The sequence below is a fragment of the Limanda limanda genome, chromosome 17 (genome assembly GCF_963576545.1).
Source record: "Limanda limanda chromosome 17, fLimLim1.1, whole genome shotgun sequence".
Lineage (NCBI taxonomy): Eukaryota > Metazoa > Chordata > Actinopteri > Pleuronectiformes > Pleuronectidae > Limanda > Limanda limanda.
This window is the reverse complement of record NC_083652.1, coordinates 20,042,544-20,064,137: the sequence shown is the minus strand read 5'-3', so window position 1 is coordinate 20,064,137 and position 21,594 is coordinate 20,042,544. Positions and strand designations below refer to the sequence as shown.

Here is a 21,594-nt window from a genome sequence, read left to right as displayed (position 1 = left end):
CACAAATCGACCTGAAAAAAACCCCCAAAAAACTGTCTTTACAGCAATTTCTAAAGCCTTGAATTTCTCAATTTCAGTTTTTATTCTACTTATCAAGCACACGTGAGGCTATTGATTCTGAGTCATGCAGAGAACAACATTTTTAGACAATGGTCCCAGGGTTAAATCTGGGTCAGTCATATTAAGCAAACACTTGAAATATGACACACACAGAGGGAAACAGGTAAAGGACAAAAACCTGTTAAACACACCAGGCACTCGACACACAGCTCTTAACTTTACCAGCTCGTAATTCCCAGACTGTAGCTGTATCTGGCAGTTGCAAAGGGGTGAAATAGGCTGTTTTCAGATGTGTCCAAACCCAATTTCCTGGGGGATATTCCAGATTTTGCATTTCACATATGAAGTACGCATCAGGAGATAGTTCAGGTTAGATGTGTTGGAAAATGTCCGAAGCGTGGCGTCTGGGTAGAGCATTATTAACAGTACATTGACATCAGTGTCAGCCCTTATCTCAAAAAGCTCTTGAATCTAAGTTTATATTTTCTTTATATATACAGCCCATCCCAAAAAATTCAGGAGAATGTCCAGAGTTCAATTCATTTCGGAAAGCAGCTGTAAAAAAAAACTGTGGATCAGCTTGTTGAGAAAGAATTGCTCATAATTGAATTTGTTCAAAGAAAGACATCCCCCGTTATTTGTGTTTAGGTAAAAAAAAACACAACACATAAACAGAATTATAATTTGTTGTTGGCTGGATGTGGCATCTACATGTGTATGAGGGATTTCCACGAAGAAGCCCTTACTTTAGTCAAAACACATATTCTGGTTTGATGTAGGTTGCATAAAAAACTAGCCTTGATTCCCCTCCACCTTTCCCTGTGAGCACGGAGACGGGCTAAATTATTCATTAATGGCTGAACTGGGATCTCATGCGGCTGTGTACAGGACAACCTCCAGCCACTCAGATCCGTCTACCTGCTGCCTAGAATCAGTCGCCAGGCCCACCCTGCTGCTGTTTGTGCATCTTTCCGATGCCTAAAATATGTAAACAGCCAGTGTGAACACCGGTCAGTTAAACTGTCCGCATTATTTATCTGGGTTGCTGGTCGTGCAGAGAGGGCGTGGGTGCTTCTGTCAGTAAGAGAAAGAGAAGGAGTGTACTCTTGTGCTACAATAGGCTCCGTGTCTCCTCTCCGTCCCTCTCGATACAGTGTAACACAAGAGAAGGGTGTGGTCTATTTAATCTCCTGTGGGTTGTTTCTAGAGAAACCAGTATTCCCAGGTCTGCCCTGAATTAAGAGTGGTGTCCAGGCTCAGGTATATGTTTCACTGGTTATAATGGTCTAGTAACAGCTCCCATCGTGTGTGCAGACCATATGCTTTAGTCATGATGAATACGAGTCATGGTTTGTTTTGTACTAACAAAACCATTGTCTTCCAAGAATCAATATTCTTAGACATTTACTCAAGAAGTGATACATTCAGACAATGTCCATATTAAAAGCAGTAGTTTGACATTTTGCTCTGATTTGTTGTCATGGTGAATGTTAGAAGATCCATATTCCTCCGACGACCTGTAAATATAAGGCTACAGCCTGTTCGAGGAGCAGAGCCTCAAGACTGAAATCAGGAGGAAATAGATCCACACAAAACCCCTGACACCGTATTTCAACATTTCGGATTTTACAGAAGATAAAATAACTATAATGTAGAGTTTATACCTCCACCAAGGCCCAATAGTCACCTTAAATTCAATCAAGCTACACCAAATTGCACACATATAGATATTAGTCCCCTGAAGGCCGGATTTATTGTCATCTAAATACATGAATTATTCCCTGGGGAAATAGTCACCCAAAAAACTAAAAGAAAGTCCCTAAAAAACATTCCAAGACTCACCCCAATTTACTATGTTATTCCCAGAGCCATACCTCAACCTTCCACCAAGTTTTGTGATAATCTGTCCAGTCGATTTTTTGTGATCTTGTTTGTTTACAAAACAAACTAACAAACCAACAGGGGTAAAAACCTGTGCTCCTTAGTGGAGGTAACAACTATGTCTATGAGCTTTAGATGTGTTGTTAGGCAGATTTTGTTATTCAGATGAAACCAGGCCGGCTGTTTCCAGTCTATGTTGCTACGCTGACAGGCCAATGGCACATTTTTCTATTCCTACTATTGACAATACACAACTGTTCACACACATACACACACTTTAACGTGTAGTCAGATACACATCATGTCCTTTGAGCGTAAACGCACATACATTATTCTTCTGCTTCTCAACTTCAGCATGCACCTCACGCACACACACACACACACACACAAGGATAATGAGCGGACCTTGGCCCTCCCTGCCTCACACACACACACACACACACAGTACGACATGTGGTTCTTCTTCTCAACTCCTGCCTTTGACTCCTTATCAAAAAGGGAGTCTGCCACAGCGGACAGATTAGACTTAGAGCAGGCTTTCATATCTTCTTTTCATGAATCGCTTCATTGTGTTGGTTCTGGGACGTCCTCTCTCATGTGCATGGATACCAGTTCGTTGCTATGCTCGTTGCACTTTCTGTGGTTTTGCTCTGTGTCTGACCTTGTGCCTGAGTCGAGAAGATGTACATCATTCAAATTGAGGGAACAGTTGTAGTGTTATCTCAACGGTCCCCCTCTTGACATGTGTTAATCATACAGGCTGTTTTCAGCATGACGCCAGGAGGAGGACCCAACGAGCCAGGAAGGCAGGACTGCATTGTGAACCAGCCAACGAGGCCGCGCGTACAAGAACCTCTGTCACACCCAGTATATCGATATATAAACGATGTGCGCACTTTGTGAAAACGCCTTTTTTCCTGTGCAGCTTACTGCGTAGGACTGGAGGCCCATGCCTGGGCCCACGCATGATCATTTGCTAGACACCGCAGTTTCCTGACCTCTGAATAAACCTGCTTAATTTTAACTTGAGAACGACGCCTCCTGCCTTTGATTTCCACCCGCAACACTACACATTTGCATGTGAACTGAACCCGGTGACCATTTCCTTCCCAACTATGACCCACCTGAGGAGAGAGACAGTCTGGCTCGCACGTCCTCCGCCACCTGGCGCACCACACTGGAGTTACCGGGCACGTAGGCCAGCTGCATGCGTTGCATGAACTTCTTGGGGAGGTCGTCGACAGCGTAGCTCCCATAGACCGTGGCATTCGGGTAATCCTCAATAGGCACTTTCTGACGCAGCACGATGAGGATGCCAGAGAAGAGCAGGGGCAGGAGTATCTCCACCAGAGTCACCAGGATTTGACGTTTCTGGGAAATAAAGAGATGATCAGTCATTTTTTAAATGAGATTTTGAAGGGGATATAAGCGAACATGTTGTTGTATCAATGAACATGAAGAGCAGATAGAGAAGATACTGACATTAATGAACCATGTCATGCTTCACAGATTACTTCTAAAAAACTAGAAACCTACGTTAGAATAGAAGTAGAATAAAACCTCATTTGAAACACACAGCTAAGAAGAATACGGCACTCAAAAGTAAAAACAACCCCATTTCAAAACTGTTAATACGTTTTGAAAATGCTAACTACAAATCATGTTCAGCCGAGACGGAGCATCAATTTATTCTTTTCACACTACCCAGAGTTGAAAGCAGACGGTGGAAATAAAGACTAATTTATATGGCGCCGTCTTCCTATCGACTGATTGGAGGACAAAGTGACTTGGACAGTTTCAGGACATTACACAGTCAATCTCAGAGGGGAGCCAATATCAGACCCTCTCCTTACGGCGCTAAATCAAAGTTATGACTCAGGGAAATAAATAAACCCCAAGACACATTCCCTCTGCATGCACATGTATAATATAAAGTATTTTAATCCATGAATAGATTTGATATTATGTCCACATTTGCATAATTCTGTTTTGTGTACAGCTGAGTCTTGAGCGAACCTGTGAGGGGGAAATGAACACGTTGAGTTTTTTTTAATTTATTTTAAAGATGTTAGTTTTCAGACAACAAGGACACAGACTGTATTTTCTTAATTGTTTTAAAAAACGACACGTCTACACTCTTGCAAATAAGGAATCGTGATTTAAATTGTTCTGACTCATGAGATTTATAGGCCCGTATCATTTACTATAAGCTCTGAAGTCATTACGTGTCACAGTGCTGCTGGTTCCCCTGAGTCAGCGCTGCAACTCAGGGGAGCCATGGTGCTGCTGATGCCAGTGGGACCGGCTCCATGTGGAATATAACGCTTCAGGAACTTAACACTGGGGTAATTGTCTCAAATGCTGCCATACAACTGGGGAACTGTAAAGCTTCAGTAGTGTAGAAGAGAGAGTTTGTTAAATCTGCTAATTCTATTGAAGAATTCGATCTCTGTGTTCCTCGTAAAAGATTTATTTTGGGGCATAGATATTTTCCTTAATTACATATGGTCCACATGCTTACATTTTGTTCAAGCTAGGCTAGAGGCCACTGTTGAACAAAGAACAAGCACATTTAATGCAGGGTAACGTCTTTGTATTGGTGACATGTTTTTACAAACCTCAATTACAGGGTCCTGTACATAAGATGTGATGGTTCATTACATCCTTAATAAAGATTACATGAACAACATGTACCCTGAGTCTCTGTTCTGGTGCCAAGATGGTGAATAAACACCAACAGTTGTTTTTTTCCTGCCCGGCCCTAATGGAGTCTCTTGAGTCTCTGGACTACCACAACTGTGCAGCAGCGGGTTGCCAAAGAGTAAAGGCGCAGCTGCCTCCTCACACAAACATGTTATGCAGCCGATAACCAATTCCATTTCTGAATATTTTTGAAACCATCAGCTGATTTTGTCGCTACGCAAGCAGCCATACAGAGAAATACACAGCAAGAAATGTGCCAAGACTCCAAGCTGAATATCAGGCAATGTTGACTCTATCAAATTCTTTCCCATCTACTGTAAACTGAGACAGAACCTGAGTCTGATGATAATACGTTGCATGAACTTTATATTTGTGCAAGAAATGAGTGATCTGCTACTGTGAGACAGCCTGTCTTTCCTGTTGATTAAGATCAGGTGTGTGTAACCTGCTTAACCGGTTACTCAACAAAACAAAAACACACAACACACAACGAAGGCACATGAATCAAAAAACAACATAAAAGAAAAATATTCTTGTAATAATACCTGTCTCGTGATAAATGTCACAACATTAAATAAATAAAGCAACCAAGTGACTAATTGTACAAATAATGAGTTCCCCGAGGGCAGCCATATAAGGTGAGGAAAATCATGTGACGGCCACTAACATGCTGACCGAGCTAGAGCCTGAGATACAGCAGCTCAGTGCAGACACAGTGGGGTCTGGGTAACTTCATTAATTTGTAAAAAACATTGTATTTATGATGGCACATGAGCCAATACCTTATTAAATACTGTCATAAGAAACTCCGCTATGTAAACATAGCTATAGCCGACAATTCACAGTCGCAAATATTGTCACAACCTAATAAGGACACGCAAGCTGCTTTCAGACATGAACTGGAGGAGCTGTATTTTTGAACGCAGGTGATCGAAAGCCTCCGATGTCAGAACGCAGCAGGTGATCCCCTCTGCAGGATCACAGCAAGCAGGCGGGCACGTTGATGATGTTTCTAACATGAGACAGACGCAAAACTAAAATAATGCAAATGTCTCCAGATGAAAAGGCGCTGCCATACACGCCGAGGACACGGACAAAGATGTCGAGGGAGCTTTTGGTCCCTTGACACTCTGAACCAGCCCTCACCTGAATCCTGCCGAGTCTCCTGTGTTGTTGTGAACGCATCAGAGCGAATAATCTCCCGCTAGGTTGTGCTTGCGTGAAAGGAAACATCCAAAGAGAGTCCCGACCTAATTCTCTGGAGATCCTCCGAAGTTCATGCCTGAAAACTGCTTTTCCGAGTGGGTGTGGGTGCAACTCCTTCAAACTCACCTGCTGGAGATAGTTCTTCCACACCAGCAGTCCAAATTGTTTCGCGATAGCCATTTTGGATCCGTGTGCAGGGCTCGGTCCCGTCAGACTTCTACAGTAGTTGGAGAAAGACAGAGAATGACATTTTGAGCTTTCGGAACAGCTTCTGCTCAACTGTGTCAGTTTCTGATATTGGTTTCTGTTCATCATAACAAAAACCAGAAAAAAAAAGGGAGAAGTGAAATTGGGCCATCAGCAGGATCATGATGAGAAAAATGAAATATTTTTAACACATTCACGAGCTTATCACATGAATTAAAATTCCGAGAAAACACAAGGCCGGGGCGGGGGGGGGGGACAGCTATGGAGGTGACATCAGCATCTGCAGGAGAAGACAGCAAGGAACAAGAAGACAAATGCAAATGAGATGAAGACTAAAACAACAACAGGTTGACATCCACATGTTGGACCAGTTGGACAAGCAAAGCTTTTAGTTTTAGATTTTAGTCGAAACTACACGAGAAAGGCTTCATATGACAAACACACATGTTATATGAGTGTTTCCATGTACTGATAGTCACATGCATGTAGAGGAGAGGATGATCAATAACATGAGGCCACATTTCCCCAATGTCTCCATATCAGGTGACTCACATTTGACCAAACCGGTTTGAGGAAATGTCACGATGCTAACCATGGTCTCAAGACTTGGGTCAGGAGCAGTTCATCAAAGTATTAAAAACATGTTACTTCCTATAGCCAGCAGGGGGGGCTTTGACGACGAGTCAATATTGACACATGGATCTGATCAGGACGGGACCTTGAATGTGTGAATGAGGTTTGAGGCTGATAGAACAATGCACAGAAGAGTTATAATAAATCCCTTTTTTGGGGAATCATCCAAATTTCACACCACAGTCAGAGCGTGTCACGTACACTTTAAAAATTATTATTTTACTCTTAATCATGAACTAAAGTTATCTCTCAACATTAATTGACACACATCAGTAAGTTTAATTTAGTTTCCAACATATAAACAATGTGTGAACAAGCTCTTCACCCTCTAGTGACCAATATTGTAGCTGCAGCTCAATCATCTTGATGTGACTCATCAAACCTTAATGCCACGCCACGGTCAGACTGTGTGACCAAAACGCAAAATTTGCAGTGCTTTACATCTCCATCATGTTGAGACGACACTCACCTCAGTATGCAGTTGATCTGATGAAAGCCCTTCGACAAGTTCGTCAAAGTAAAAATGTGGAAAATGGCCAAAAAGGCCACTAAAGCCAGTAGTTATTTGTTGTCAGTTTGGTTTAATGTCACAGTGTCAGTGGTGTGAGATTCCTTGATTTCTTAGATGGTGAAATCTTGAAATATTAAAACGATCTGAAGAGAGAAAAGAGTGTTTTTGACCTGAACAGATCTATTAGTCTGTATATAGTGAGTCACAATCAAGTGTTATTCCTTCAGCTTAACACTTTGATGAGCCATTTTGGCACACGCCCATTCTAAATTACTCCAGAAGAGAGGCAGTGGACTAGTGGCAGAAACTTGGACTATGGACAGAAAAGGTCTCTGGTTTGTCTCTGGTTCGACTCCACGAAGAAACAACAAAAAGAGGAACCTGGATTGATCTGTCCAAAAATCCAAGAGGATTCTCCCTACCCTGTCTAGTGCCCCTGAGCAAGGCACCTTACTCCCCTAACATCTGCTCCACAGGCTCTGTACATGGCTGCTCACTGCTCTGTTTATCCTGCACCAGATGGGTTAAAAGCAGAGGTTAAACTTCCCTTCAATTGCATGAGTGTGCTTGTGCATGTCTGTGCATGTGTTTGGGACAAATAAATGTATCTTCATCTTAATTCAAATACTTTTAAGGTTTTTGATTTCCTGCAAACTTTGGTGAGTATTTGAGCATGTCTAGGCCCTGAGAAAGCCCCAAAAGCGAAATTAAAATACATGAAAATTCAATAGGGCCCCTCACCATAGGTACTCGGGCCCTAATAAGACAAATCCTCTCAGTTTCGATAGGACCTTCGCACTGTCGGTGCTCGGGCCCTAATTACAGACGTGAGGGTCCCGCCTCCCTTGTGTCTGATTGGTTCCCCGCAGCCCTGTGGACCCCTCGGATTGGATCATCCACCTGCCCTTCAAACCCCCGCGGAGGCTGATGAATGCTAATAACGGAAGGACAAAGCTCGTTGTTTTCACACATAATAACCAAATAACAGCCAAATACCTGCGAGGGATCGGACCCGGGGACGGTTCCTCTTCAGCGTCCTTTTCAAAACAAAGGTCCGGACCCGTGAACTCCACCAGGCTGCTCTCCTCTCGGAGGTGGAAAGCACTTCCTCCTTCTTCTGTCTCACACCCGCATCGAAAGCATCACAGCTTCTTCCCTTCACCGACACCGCCAAGGCTCGGCCCGGCTCGGCATGAGTGACCCGGCGGGACGTGTGGTGGTCCGGGTCCGGGTCCGGGGGTCCGGGGGTCTGGGCTGCTCTCCGTCGGTCCGCTCCGGTGCCTGCTAGCGGGGCGACATTGCAGCAGCTGTCCGTGAACGCATCGCAAAATGTAGGCACAACGTCAACAAGACGAACCACGTGATCTCACTGGACCTGGCCTGTCACGTGATCGCAACAGCTGGACTTCATTGCCACATCTGCAAGAAAACTACAGTATTTGCACTATTGCACATAATTGCACCACTTTTTTATACGTCTCGACAATGACTGTTTTAAAGTTCCTTGTAGTAACGGAAAAATAACTATTATTTCACTCATATAAATATATTAACAAAGGCATTTTAACTTTGTACTTGAAAAAATAAGGATAACAAATAATGAAAGGTCTCCTATATTGTTTTAGACTAGAGATTGCTGTAGTTGGTGCTTATCTGTGGGGAAAAATTGCATCATTAATACGCATCGCTTCTTAATCCTACATTCCATGCTGTAATATTCTCCATGTCTGTTTTTCAAGATGTTGTTATATATAAATATATATATATTTATATATATATATTTTATTTTCTATTTTAAATTTTTGATATTCTATTTTATACTATTTCAAATTTTGTTTTTTGGGTTGTAATTACTTTGAGCATTGCTAGAAGACAGCCTGTGACTGAAGCATTTCATTGCCAGCGACTGCTTAATGTTATTGTTGTGCATTTGATAATAAACTCTTGAATCTTGAATCTCTATTTATAACATAACATGCCTGGTAGGTTTGTTTTCTCCTGAACGTGTCATTCTGCACATTAGTGTACAGTCGTGATTTATAGTCGTTAAATGTATATCACAAATTCATTACAATAAGTGTCTGTGTGTGCGCGTGTGTGCGCGTGTGTTTGCTATTATTAAAATATCCTGCCTCAGACAAACTTAATAAAATACAAGGTTTTCATCACCATATTTGTTTTATTTGATTGCTTTATTATTATAATTCACCTCTACATAATCTTCAGATATAATTTAATTCATCAGCTGTTAGTCTCAGGTTGTGTTACTTTTCATTTGTCATATTGCATCCGATTAAGAAATTGACTTTTTATAAAAAACACATTCAACTCTTTTATACATGATAAACTGAATGATTTTAAATCTATAGCTATTTTCATATATATATCTTTATGTAGTTATACTATATACAGTATAGTTCACATTCAACTAACTTCTCTGCTAAACACGTGCTCATACATAACTATTTGCAAGTAGGTTTTTTATAATAATCTGGAAAATAGATATTTTCAATACTATTAATGCCAGAATATAAAAAACTCAATCTCACTTCCATTAGTCAGGAAACAGTTCAGAGTAAATTAAACTCTCTGTGTTGTGGACAATGCATGGGAAATGACACTTAAGAAACTTGCATGATGGCTTTTTTTATTTGAACTCAATACAAAAATGACATTCACATCACAGAACTAGTGAGGAAATACTGTATTGTAGAAAAACGAGCTTCACATAAAAAAACTGCCTTTTTGGAATGAAGCAATAACAATTTCAAGTAGTAGTGGCATATTCTTCTTTTTATACATATGGTACTATGTACATCTATAAAACACAGGCTATAACCAGTTTTGAGCAACAGTTTAAAATGTATTTAGTCAGTAATAATCACTGAGTCAATGTGTACTCTGCCATCAAGATATATCTTTCCTTTAGTGTCTGAACATCCATTTCTCTCCAAGGAGCCAAATCCAATCCATTCAAAAAATATTTAAGTATTGATTGTTCAAGCTTAAAAAAAAAATAGTAACATTTCATTGAATTGCTGCCCTTCTGTTATGATAAAAGTGCTAAACCTAGTTCAACCTATCAGCATGTCAAGAGTTTCATATTCCATTGGGTGCCTCAATTCATCTTATGAATAGTAGACTGCAGCAGCAAACACTTGGAGAGGCTGAGGTCCGTACAATACTTATTCCGATGGTGGTTCTTGGCTCGTCAGTATTTCCATAGTTAACAGCCTTAGGTTGGTCTGGTGTTCCTGAAAACGGTTCAATGCCGTTAAGGTAATATTGTTAACAAATATGAATAACAGCACATCAGGTGTATTTGTACAAGACGACAGAAGATGCAGACAACTATAAAAGACTAATTTCACAGCTGTTTCTTTTTAAGTCGATGCCCCTGAATACACAAAATGACATCACCACAGTACCTTTGGCAAACACAAATAGAACTTAGTACAAAACTGAACAAGTATTAATACAGTAAAAAAAAAAGTTGTAAGTATAAGACATTTTCATCAACAAAGACGATGACCGAGTAGTCGTGTATTGATGGCCTTCACCAAATACGACACATTATTTTCCCGAACAGTGCATACCAGAAACTACGGTAACCAAAAATCGTCACAATGAGGTGACAGCTAGGCTTTCCAAAACATGATCTTAACAATGAAAACTTTCCCCAAACAAGTCTGTGACATGACATGTTTTGAGTTTTGTTGCAGAAGGCTGTAAAATAAAAAATGGCAACCAATGTACCAGGGTCCTGAGGAGAATGAAGTTATGTTCCAGTGGTTTAATAGCTGACTGAGTCTAGTTTCATGGAGGTATTCCAATAACTGTAAACAATGAAAGAAATGTATTGTAAAACAACAGCAAGTTTCTAGGTTATTCATATTTATATGTTTTTCCCTTGTCTTAAACTCAAAATGTCCTGGTCTTCGCACAGTTGACGGACCAGTGCAGACTGAGAGGAGAGCGGATCATCGCGAGAACTAATGGAAAGTGCTGGAGGAGAAAATAACCAGCGTCTATAGGCTGAGAAACCCAACACTGGTTGAATACCTGTCCTCTTCCCTGTCCTCATCCTCTTCTCTTTCTATCTCGCCTCCGCTATGAGCTGCAGAGTTCTTCCTCTTCACTTGTTTGCTGGACGTGCCCCGGGGCCTCTGCATGGGCACCAGAAGATGGAAGCCTGGTTGGGCGTTGGCAGAGGCTGCACCCAAGGAAGGCACATAGGTCTTAAACGTGCAAGGCACAAGGGGGGTGGAGGAGCAGGTGGATGAGGGGCTAACGCTCTGGACAGAGGAGTAGCCTGAACTGTGAAGGTCTGCAGAGGAGGAGAGGGGTTCCTGGCCTTGGGAATCTGTTTTCACCTCCTTTTCCACTTCACAGAAACTGTCTTCATCACTGGACAGAGCTCTGCAGAGCTCGACTTTTTCATCCCCGTCGTTCAGAGGGAGCAGGTTGATGGATAACACTGAACCTATTGAAAGATAATGACAGTGAGTCATTCTGATAGAACATTAAAGGACTGTAATTTAGTCTGTGCAGCTACGGTCATTCATCCACATTTATTCATAATGCCTGCGTAAAGTTATAGCTTAAATTTATGCGCTCTCTTACTATGCGGGACATTGCAACTGCAGAGTCATCTTTAGTCACATACTACCAGAGGACTGACTCATGCATTCTTCCCCTCCATGTATGGATTACCTCATTAATATACTTTACAGAATAACACCTCTGAGAATTTACTGGTAATCACACATCATTAAATGTGCGCAGGCCGTTCCTCCTTTTTTCTCCAACACTCACAATCACCATCTTTCTCCCCCACGCCTTCTTCCTCCTGGTCCCCCTCATAACCCGAACAGGAAGAGTCCAAGCTCCAGTCCAGAATGTCGCCGACCAGCTTCTCCTCCTGACTGGATAGCTCAGCCGTGGGCGTTGCCACAAAGCTGGCTCTGTGGCTCTGCATGCCGTCATCGCGTCTCCTTGGGAGAGAGAGTGGACAAGCAGTGGGTTACAGTGAGTCACCGATGCGTCTCACAGATGGCACAAACAAAAAGCCTTCTGGACAAGACACAGTGTTTGTCACAGAGCACGGGAGACTCGGCACAAAGAGAGAACTGCTAAAGGAGCAAGGGTTGAAGTGGGGTCTGGGCAGGGGTCACTTTTCAGCCTTAAATAGTAAGGTTCTACTAGTTTTCTATAAAGCTGGGAACCTATGATATGAATATAGTAAAAAATATGACCAGGTGTTTTTATCTGGGATTTTGTAATAGTCTTAGCCACGTATAGTTGCTTCATCAGAGTCGATTTCTGCTCTTGCGTGCTGCATCACATTCAGCTTTCTAGTATCATTTCGCAGTTCCTGGTGTCTGATATAAGAAGTGAATGTTTCAAACCGATTAGCCAACTATCACCAATTCCCTTGTCCCACATCTAATTTATTGTGGATCCAAATATATAAACCACAACAACTATAATTGGACTTTTCACATAATCAAGAGAGCAACAAAATTATAGCTAAATTTGTCTTCCGTGGTGTGAACACCAATAAAGGATAATTTGGCCCCACAATAAATAAATGATTATATTGCATCTCACCACACAGCCCATGCCTGCATTGCAAAACTACATGCAAATGGATAATGGAGTTGAATTAATTCAAATATTAATACTTCTACTATACAACAGTAGGTTTGAGAGAGTGATAATATTCAGTGGCCCAGTGCCTTTAAAAACAGTGAAAGCCCAGTAAGGCTGCATGCTCACAACAGGACTCTATAATCAAACATAATCATAAAATATTTAATGACAAACATAAAATGTCCAAGGGGCCATCAGGTGCGCTGCATTATGCAGTAAGTGTAGTGTCATAGCTGTCCTCCATTGCGTATTCCTTTGCAGCACCATTAAGATCATGTTTAAATGTCTTTATACACCACTCAACTCAAACTGGCTGTAATGGGAAACCTGTGTGTTGGGGAGTGGCTTACCTCTTACTGGTGCTGGATGGAGAAGCAAGGAAGGTGTGGATATCTGCTGGTTGACCAGTCGGGCTGGGAGGCTCCATCTGAGGCTCCACCTCAGGAATCTCCAGGATCTGACACAGTTCTTTATAATCCATCACCTTGTGAAGAAATCAAGGACCAGTTACATTCACATGAGCATTGGAGACGCGCAGTGCCACATTTTGTTTTTAGAAAAATCGAATATAGAGGAGCTTTCTAGAGAGCCTGTTAGAGAGAAAATTCAAATTACCTTTTCTTTGCTGATGTGCTGGTAGAGATCGTCCTCAAACCGTTGCTTGACTCCAGTCAGAGACACGTGTCTGTAGTCTTTGGGAACATCTGGACTGAAACTGAGGAGGGGGAGAGAGAGGGGCAGAAAAAAAAGAGAAAATGACTGAGTTTGATCCACTTTGCTTCCTGCACATCTATAATCAACTCTTAGAAGCAAATCTTGTTACTTGTCCATTTGAGGATTAGTTTGTCGATACAACGCTCACCTATCAGAGTGACTCACCCTGAGGCACGTTTCTGTGACTCAGTTGGAGATTCACTGATGGTTACACACACACACACACACAGACACACACTACAGGTGCTTCTTGCTGTCCTTTATGATTCTGTGGCTCTTAGGCTTTAAAACATCAGTGGCTGTCCATTTTCTTCCCCACCAGACGTTATAAGCAATCCTATATCTAATCAATGGCTATGTAAGCATGCAGGAAACGGCCACGTCACCAATCAATTTATGTTATCTCCTCGTGGAGGAAAGCAGTGATGTCATAGCCATGCGAGTCATGGTAGAGATCCAAAAATGGAGGGCAATGATTTCATTGACATTTTCTGTAGCTTAAATTACAAATACATACATTGCCCATTATAAAATGTAGCTTTTAAGAAAGTGCTACATAGTAAGTTGAATCAATGAGACTAAGGGTTAATACTTCTTGCATTTGTTTCTGTTCTTGTGTTGTTTCCACGTTGGAAACCATAGATTATTAAATGGAGCTGAGGTCATTACTGGAACAAGTCTCAGTAATAAGCAACACCAGGCTTATGACATGACTTTTGAAAAATTGTAACATGCTGGGAAAGGCTCATCAGATTTTTAACATGCCAAACAAGACTGCTGTCAAATACCAGATGTGGAATTTGCATTGCTGTACAACATTCCCAATAATTTATCCTCCCATTTTCAGCATGTATTTGATTATGCAAGAAATTATACAGATGTATAAAAATGTATATATTCTAACTAACAAGTCTGAGACAAACAATCTTTTTCCTTGAAACTGTTTTAGAAATGTGTAGCCAGTTATTATGGGTAATGAATTGATCTGTGTGCATTCTTTAAAAAGGGGTAAAGGCAGCCAAAAAGATAGGAAACCAGTGTTGAACCACTTAAGCAACACACTTTTTCAGTTGTTCGGTTGAATACTTCATTTGATCATTATCCTTCCATTGTTGTTAGGGCAAGAACCTCCATACTGAATCAATATAAAATACAAAGAGAGCACAACAATGTTCCTGAGCAACAATGAGCCGAATTTTCATCTGCAGGGGTTTAACCTCCACTTCAGTACACAAGTAGCAGCTAATGGACCCGTTATTTACAATCACACACACTACAAGTTAATAGCTCCTTTGTATGTGCCGTGATTGTTGTTTGGTCTTATTTCAACGTTTTCTCTCCCACAGTCATGGCAACACCAATGTAATTATTATACCTGATCTAATCATGGCTGATGACTTGAATTCATGTTAAAGAAACAGTTCAAGTGCTCGGTCTGTATAGTTGCAGACATGTCTATGTGTGAATATCTTGACCTGACAGACTGGGTGAGTGCGGAGGATAAAGGAGGAGGATTAGAAAATAAATTGCTTGGCTAGCATCTACACGCTGGGAGAAACTCACCACTTGACATAGAGCAGCACAGAAAGAGAGACAAGGTCTTGCTTGGAGAAGCCTGTGTTGTCAGCCAACTGGCCCGGCCAGACTGGAGCTGCAAGGAGGGAGACCACAGACAAACGTTAAAGTGAAAATAAACTTAACACTTAACTAAAGATGTAAATTTTTGCTTTGTTTTTGTATTATGTGACAGTGTTTAAAGTGGGACTTTGTGCATCTTTTCAATCTGGCAGGTTGTACTTGTGTGTCAGTGCGTGTTATTACCATAGTGATGTAGTGCCCGTGTGAGAAGGAGTGCAGCACAGGCCAGCTTGGCGGGCTGCGGTTCGGCGAGAGCAGAGTAGAGCAGAGACAGCTCACAGATGTAGCCGAAGAGGTGAGTGGTCCTCCTCTCCAGGGGGAGCAGAGACAGGAGCACCTCCCCATAGTCCAGCAGTGTGGGGCTCTGTAAGAAAATAAAAGAAATTACCGTTTAATTTATGTACAATTAAAGACTCCTCCAAAAGATGCTTTGGCAGCAAAATAGACATCTAAAGAACACATATATATATATATATATATATATATATATATATACACACAGTCAATTGTTGTACTCACTCTGATCTTTCCTCCCAGCACAGAGATGACCTCTCCCATCATTCGAACCAGGTCCTCATATTTGTAGGTGTTGTCAGTAAGCCAAACAGCCTCACGTATGGTCAGGATTTCTTTACTCATGTAGCTGTAAGAACAACAACAAAGGGTGTCATAAAAACTAGTCAAATCTCCAGAGAAATTGCTTTTAATAAAAATCAAAATACAGTTCTGGATATTCATCACCGCAACAATAATTACAAGATGGAAATGAGATGGGATTTTCTCACCGTGTACAGACTACCATGCAGGCGATGCCTAATAACTGAAGGCGAGCCTTTGGCACAGAGCGGAGAGCCAAGTAGCGATCCACACATCCCACAGTGACATGAAGTGTGAGGCTGGAGAAGTCCTTCATGGTTGTCACCTCCACGAGCCAGTCCACCAGGATGTACCTACAGAGGCAGAAAGAATCAGACATATGTAGAAATTGAAGATAATGTGCATTAAAAAATTGTTGTGTCAAGACCACACCCAAAAGAATTCAGAAAAATAATAATAATATAAATGAAATTAAAAATGACACTGAAATTATGTATGAGTTAGGTCCTTGTGTTTAAGATCATCTGAGGTAAAAATCTAACTGCAACCGCCCGTAAGGAGCAGACAGTATTTGATATTATAAATCAGTTATAATGGCCAACTCATCTGTGATAAGTTTTCTAGGCTTACAGGGAAAAGGTTTCGTTTTACTTATTGAGAATCCTTATGCTAGTGTTCTGTTTCATCTACTTCTTGGTAACATCATTAAAGAAATGCAAGATGATCCAAACAGGGTGAGTCATCACAATGAGTAAAAGGGAAATCTAATTGATATTGCAGATATTAATCCCCAACAGACTGATCATGGCAGCGTTTCTGTTCCTGTCTACCTCATGGTGTCCTTGATTCCTCTTCTGAGGATGGCCTGAGAGCAGCGCTGTGAAGCCAGGTTAGACGAACTAAAGAGCTGGGCCACCAAGTCAGAGCAGGCCTTCGTCTCCAAACCCAGTGGGTTCCCAGTGCCGCACACTTTGGCCAAAGAAAACTGGGGAAAGAAAAATACATTTTAAGAAATAGTTCAGAAGAGTTTTAAAGTGGCGGAATATCTGGTTGAATCCATTTAACAATTGAACAATAAGGTTGATTGACTGAGCAAGTGTTTGGTACTTTAATTACAGAGTGGTGACTATGATGAGTCACAGTTTTTGTGATTCTGTGCAGCTAAGGAGGGGAAAAAAATGTGTCAACTGTCAAGACCTCTTGACTCTGCATTATAATGCTTCACTAAGAACAACTTCCAAATCTGGATAAATGTCAGAAGGGATAATTAAATAGATTGAGAAAAAAAAAACATGACAGCTGAAAATCTGTCTTTTGTCTTATTACAGTGAACCAAGGAAGAATAATGCTTGAGAATGATAGGGAAGGCCATTTAGTGACTCAATATATAATAATAACTATTTGTATAGCTCCTTTCAAGAACAAAAGTCACAAAGTGCTGCCGAACACACTACAAAAACAAAGAGCAATTAGAGAGTAAACACAATATGCACAATAACACACCTGTGCCTCCCAGCATCCTTTGCCAGCATAGTCCCTGAGGGTTCGGACACACTGGAGGTACCGGCCTGGATCTGCCATCTGAATTTCAAAATTGAAAAACCCATTTAATCTTCTGCCTTTGGACACATTTGTCAAATGAAAAGCCTGAAAAGCTTTTTAGAGGGATTCAATAAAACATTTATTGGTTCAGTGAAACCTTAGGCATTTCATTTGAATACAAGTTTCAAATACTATAGACTAATGAGCCTACGTTTGGGTTTGAAATGGGGAAAAAAGTTCAATCAATAAGGTCAATGTTTCGAAGTGTGTGTGTGAGGAGAATACTAAAGAGGAGATTAATACTTACAGCTGCTCTACGGTTGTGCTCCCACAACAGGTAGGAGCTCTGAAGACAGCCAGCCTGTGAAGACTGCTCCAGCATAGATATGGCCTCTAAGTGTTTTTCACCCTCCTGAAAAAAGTTAGAGAGATACCAATGTCAATGTTAATTTTATTTATATAGCACATTTAAAACAACTTGGTTGACCAAAGTGGTACAGGTATAACCAGATGAATGATCTTGCATATCAGACAAAATGTTTGATCTGGCACATTTAACAAGAGCGTTAGTCTCCCATTCGCTCAAGTACAAATGAATGTGTCAAGATCCTGGAAAACGAATTAGGGTTCCATTTAAACGGCATGAATTAATTTGTAGCACTCAAAAGACAAAGCCCACCAGAGTGTACGAGTTCTACTGCTATTAACCAGTCGGACTGTCCTGTGACAGCAGCATGATAGAAACTGGGCCGACCACACCCAGACAATCAGATTCAGTCTCACTTTCATACTCACTTCAAACAGCTGCAAAACTCTCGCCAGACAGTGCAACAATGGACCCCTCTTCTCCTGTGGAGACAAGAGAGAATACATAAACCACTTGAAACTCTTTAACATCTTCTTCATGTGAACTCGAGCAGTTAGGTTAAGTTGCCATTAGATCATGGCAGCTTTTTATGCCAATAAAAGCAATGAGAGATAATCACCATTGTTTACAGCACAGTTTGGTTCTGTGACAAAAAAACTAAGTGAATCTTAAAATGACAGAGTTTGTGGGCAGGCCTCTGAGAAAAAGACAGGAAGTGAATTTTACCTCAATGGTGGGAAGAAAGAAAGTATCAGTGAAATGTTCCTTAGGGTAACAGTTATTAAGTGTAGTTTCTGCATAGTGGCCTCAAAACCCATCACTAGTAGGCCAATCATTCCTGCTTGCCAATTAGTGATACATGTCCTACATAATTGCTGTTTGGAGGCATTTAAAATTAAAACATAAAGTGCATGTTCGTCTGCCCTTTTAATTGACAGGAGCCAAACTTACTACGTTGGTTTCGCACTCAGCCTTGAGACGGTCAAACACGACGGCCTTGCAGCAGCTGCCGGTGGGCGACCACGGAGGACGGATGAACACCCAGATGAAGGGATCTGCTGTGAGAGGGCACAGGCTCTCTGCCAGGCTGAAGAAGTGGGAGGCCTTACGACCACACACATCTGCTCGGCCCTCATCACTCAGCAACGCTGGTGGAGAGAAAGGTGACACGAGTGAGGCGCTGTGGTCAATATGAGTTTACATCGAGAGGGTTTTAGATCTAATTTCATTTGACCTTTATATAAACCGGGCTCTCGTGCAAGGTATTACAGAAACATAGCAAAAGAAGGAAATGGTTGAATCTGGACAAAGTGCAGTGTTGTACTTACGTCCTTCATTGTACAAATACGCAATCCCTAGTTTCACAGCAGCTTCAAAATTCCCTTTCTCAGCAGCTCTGAAGGAGGAGACAATTTATATTAACAAAATATTTCAGAAGAAAAACATGAGTGAGTTTTATCATTCTTGAATTTAACAGAACTGACTATACCTTTCGAAAAGCCATAAGGTATTGGGGGACGGCCACGTGTCCCTGAAACTGACCCTGGCCCAGACACTGGAGTGGTTGTCAACAATGTCCCGCAACTGGGAGTGAACCTGTGGCAGAAGAAGACAATTAGTCCTCGAACAAAGACGACTAAACCAACCGATCCATCAGGGTCAAGTGGTCACAAGATGTGGAGCCGGGCAAGAATCTGTGATGGCCAAGACACAAACACACACACACATGCTAGAGGTTGTGTAGGAGTGTGAAAGTGTGTGCAGCTTGTTTTACTCACCGCCCTGACAGACAGCAGGTCCTCGGCAGAGAGGCACTGGAGGACACACAGGAGGACCTCCTCGGGCAGAGACAGCAGAGTCAGGGCTGGAGGGCGCTTACTCACCCGCTTCCGTGCTGGAACCGAGTAGCATTTAGGGCAACGGCAGTGGACTGGAGGAAGGAGGAGGAATATTAGGTGTTAGACAAATCATATATTGTTTTATGTTACACCCTAGCGACAAATGTATTGAGGAGTTATTGTGAGTCTGTCAAGCAGTCTTGTTGTAATCATAGTCCACGGTCGGCTGCCACCATGATCAGGATCCACCAGGATCCACAATCCATCATCATGATCCACCACCACTATCACTTGTAGTGAAATATATTTGGGTGAGCTTTTAAATGTGTAATCAAAGAAAAGCATTTTCATATAATTTAATTAGGGAAAAACTAATTATAATCATTATTTTCTAGTTTCTAGTGTATATAATATTATTATACTGTTCAAATATATATATTGTATGTGCTTTCACTAATACACAAAATAAATGTATTGTATGTGTATATCTCCATGGCAATGAACTCAGATTCTGATGTCGGATTTTATTATTACATGTCTTTTGTTTTAAATAATTGGTTATATCTAATCCCTGGTATCTCAATTAGCTTTATTCTTAGTTAATTGTGTGTAATTATGTGTGTCAATCACTTGCATAAGATCTTGTCAGTGAATCCCAGAGCATGTTTGTCTGGTTGATAGAGAAATTTCAACATACCAGTATCAATTCAGCACGAATATTAGGTGTTAGACAAATCATATATTGTTTTATGTCAAATGCAACAACCACACCAAGGCTATTTCCTGTATTTATAAATATACTTGGCAATTAAACGAATTCTGATATTATAAACAGGCAGTTTGCTAAGGACAGTCGAAGTGTACACACTCACAAACACACACAAATCACCCAAAAGCATTTCACATCTACGTGCAGGGCTGGCCAAACTAATTCTCACGTTAATGTCAAACTAATATTTGCAGTTCATCTAAACAGCAGGCCAGTGTGGAGTGAGCAGATAACGAGGCGCAGCGAGGTGAAGGTTATTATGGCTCCACATTCAAATCTCCCCAGGCTGCTCCGGACCAACCCACTGCTCGAATGGGAACATGTATAAACTGGGTGAAAGGTGAAATCCTCAGACGAGTAAATAATAAGCTCAGAACATCTAATAGATATTATTGTGAGTGATATTAACTTCTTAATGGCGGTGAGCTTAAGCAGCTGACAGGGAAGAAGTCGCATCGAGTGAGCGCCCAAATTTCCCTCCTGTGGTTCGAACCCTCACGTCCACTTTCCCCCCAACTCGACTTCTATCAAGATCGGGTTCGTGTTCTCGGGTTCTCGTTCCTACAGAACCTTCAACGTGACTCCAGGTTTAATACGAACCCTAATCCACGGGAACCCGGTTTAAACTAGGGGGGACTTCAGGGGGAATCTAGGGGCTACATCTGTTAGCAGTGGTGCTAGCAGCTAGTTCCCAGAGCTAACACCCTGGTTGAGCGTAAGACTAGTTTAGCAAACAAACACACACATCACACATGGAACCAGTTGTGTGTCTGTAATGGTGGGGAATGACATTTGAGTGGGTTTGATTTACTTACCGCCCGCTTTCATCTCAGGTACAGTGGAGTCTCCTAGAGCACCGTTAGCTGCCTGGAACAGCCGAGGAACAGCCGAGGAGCTTTTTAAACTTCGATGCTCGCGTTGATATCAAACTTTACCGGCCTTCCCCTCGACTCCAGCCCGGGTAGTGACGAGGCAGCTTCCCGATGAGGCTCCGTGGCTTCCGCTATGAAGTTTCAACTCGACTAATATCCCTCCGTAAAGTTTCTTTTCTAACTTGAAATTCAAATCCTCGCACGCTTACTCACTCACTAGCTGGACCCGCCCCCCGCCGCTGCTCTAGCACCGCCCGCGCCCACGGTTTAAACTCCAGATTCAATCTGATTGGCGGAGGGAGATGACGCCCCCCGGCTGCCCCGTGGCCCTGTGATTGGCCTGTTCGAGGAAGCCGTGCCAGCGATTGGTCAGATTTTTATAAACTGTGGAAAGTCGACGTGTC

The 21,594-nt window shown here is 41.8% G+C and overlaps 2 protein-coding genes across 3 annotated transcripts in view; both read right to left on the bottom strand.

Annotated features, from left to right (window-relative positions):
- Positions 1 to 8,543, bottom strand: part of abca3b (ATP-binding cassette, sub-family A (ABC1), member 3b) — a 33,432-nt gene extending 24,889 nt beyond the window's left edge. For both annotated transcript variants that reach the window (XM_061090134.1, XM_061090135.1), the window contains exons 1-3: positions 8,198 to 8,543; positions 5,977 to 6,067; positions 3,066 to 3,312 (exon numbers count right to left, since the gene is read on the bottom strand). In XM_061090134.1, coding sequence (XP_060946117.1) covers positions 3,066 to 3,312; positions 5,977 to 6,030 — 301 coding nt within the window. In that variant the 5' untranslated portion in view covers positions 6,031 to 6,067; positions 8,198 to 8,543. The remainder of the gene's footprint in view (positions 1 to 3,065; positions 3,313 to 5,976; positions 6,068 to 8,197) is intronic.
- A 2,058-nt stretch (positions 8,544 to 10,601) lies between these two features.
- On the bottom strand, positions 10,602 to 21,146 carry ccnf (cyclin F). Its single transcript, XM_061090401.1, has 17 exons — positions 21,134 to 21,146; positions 19,490 to 19,641; positions 19,201 to 19,307; positions 19,040 to 19,107; positions 18,663 to 18,859; positions 18,140 to 18,193; positions 17,652 to 17,756; positions 17,306 to 17,383; positions 16,633 to 16,787; positions 15,991 to 16,155; positions 15,725 to 15,848; positions 15,389 to 15,569; positions 15,131 to 15,218; positions 13,469 to 13,568; positions 13,204 to 13,337; positions 12,017 to 12,195; positions 10,602 to 11,684 (listed from the first exon to the last, which is right to left on the bottom strand). Exons 1-17 carry the CDS (start codon positions 21,144 to 21,146, stop codon positions 11,230 to 11,232), a joined length of 2,355 nt encoding a protein of 784 aa, XP_060946384.1. The 3' UTR covers positions 10,602 to 11,229.
- Between the last annotated feature and the right edge of the window lie 448 nt (positions 21,147 to 21,594).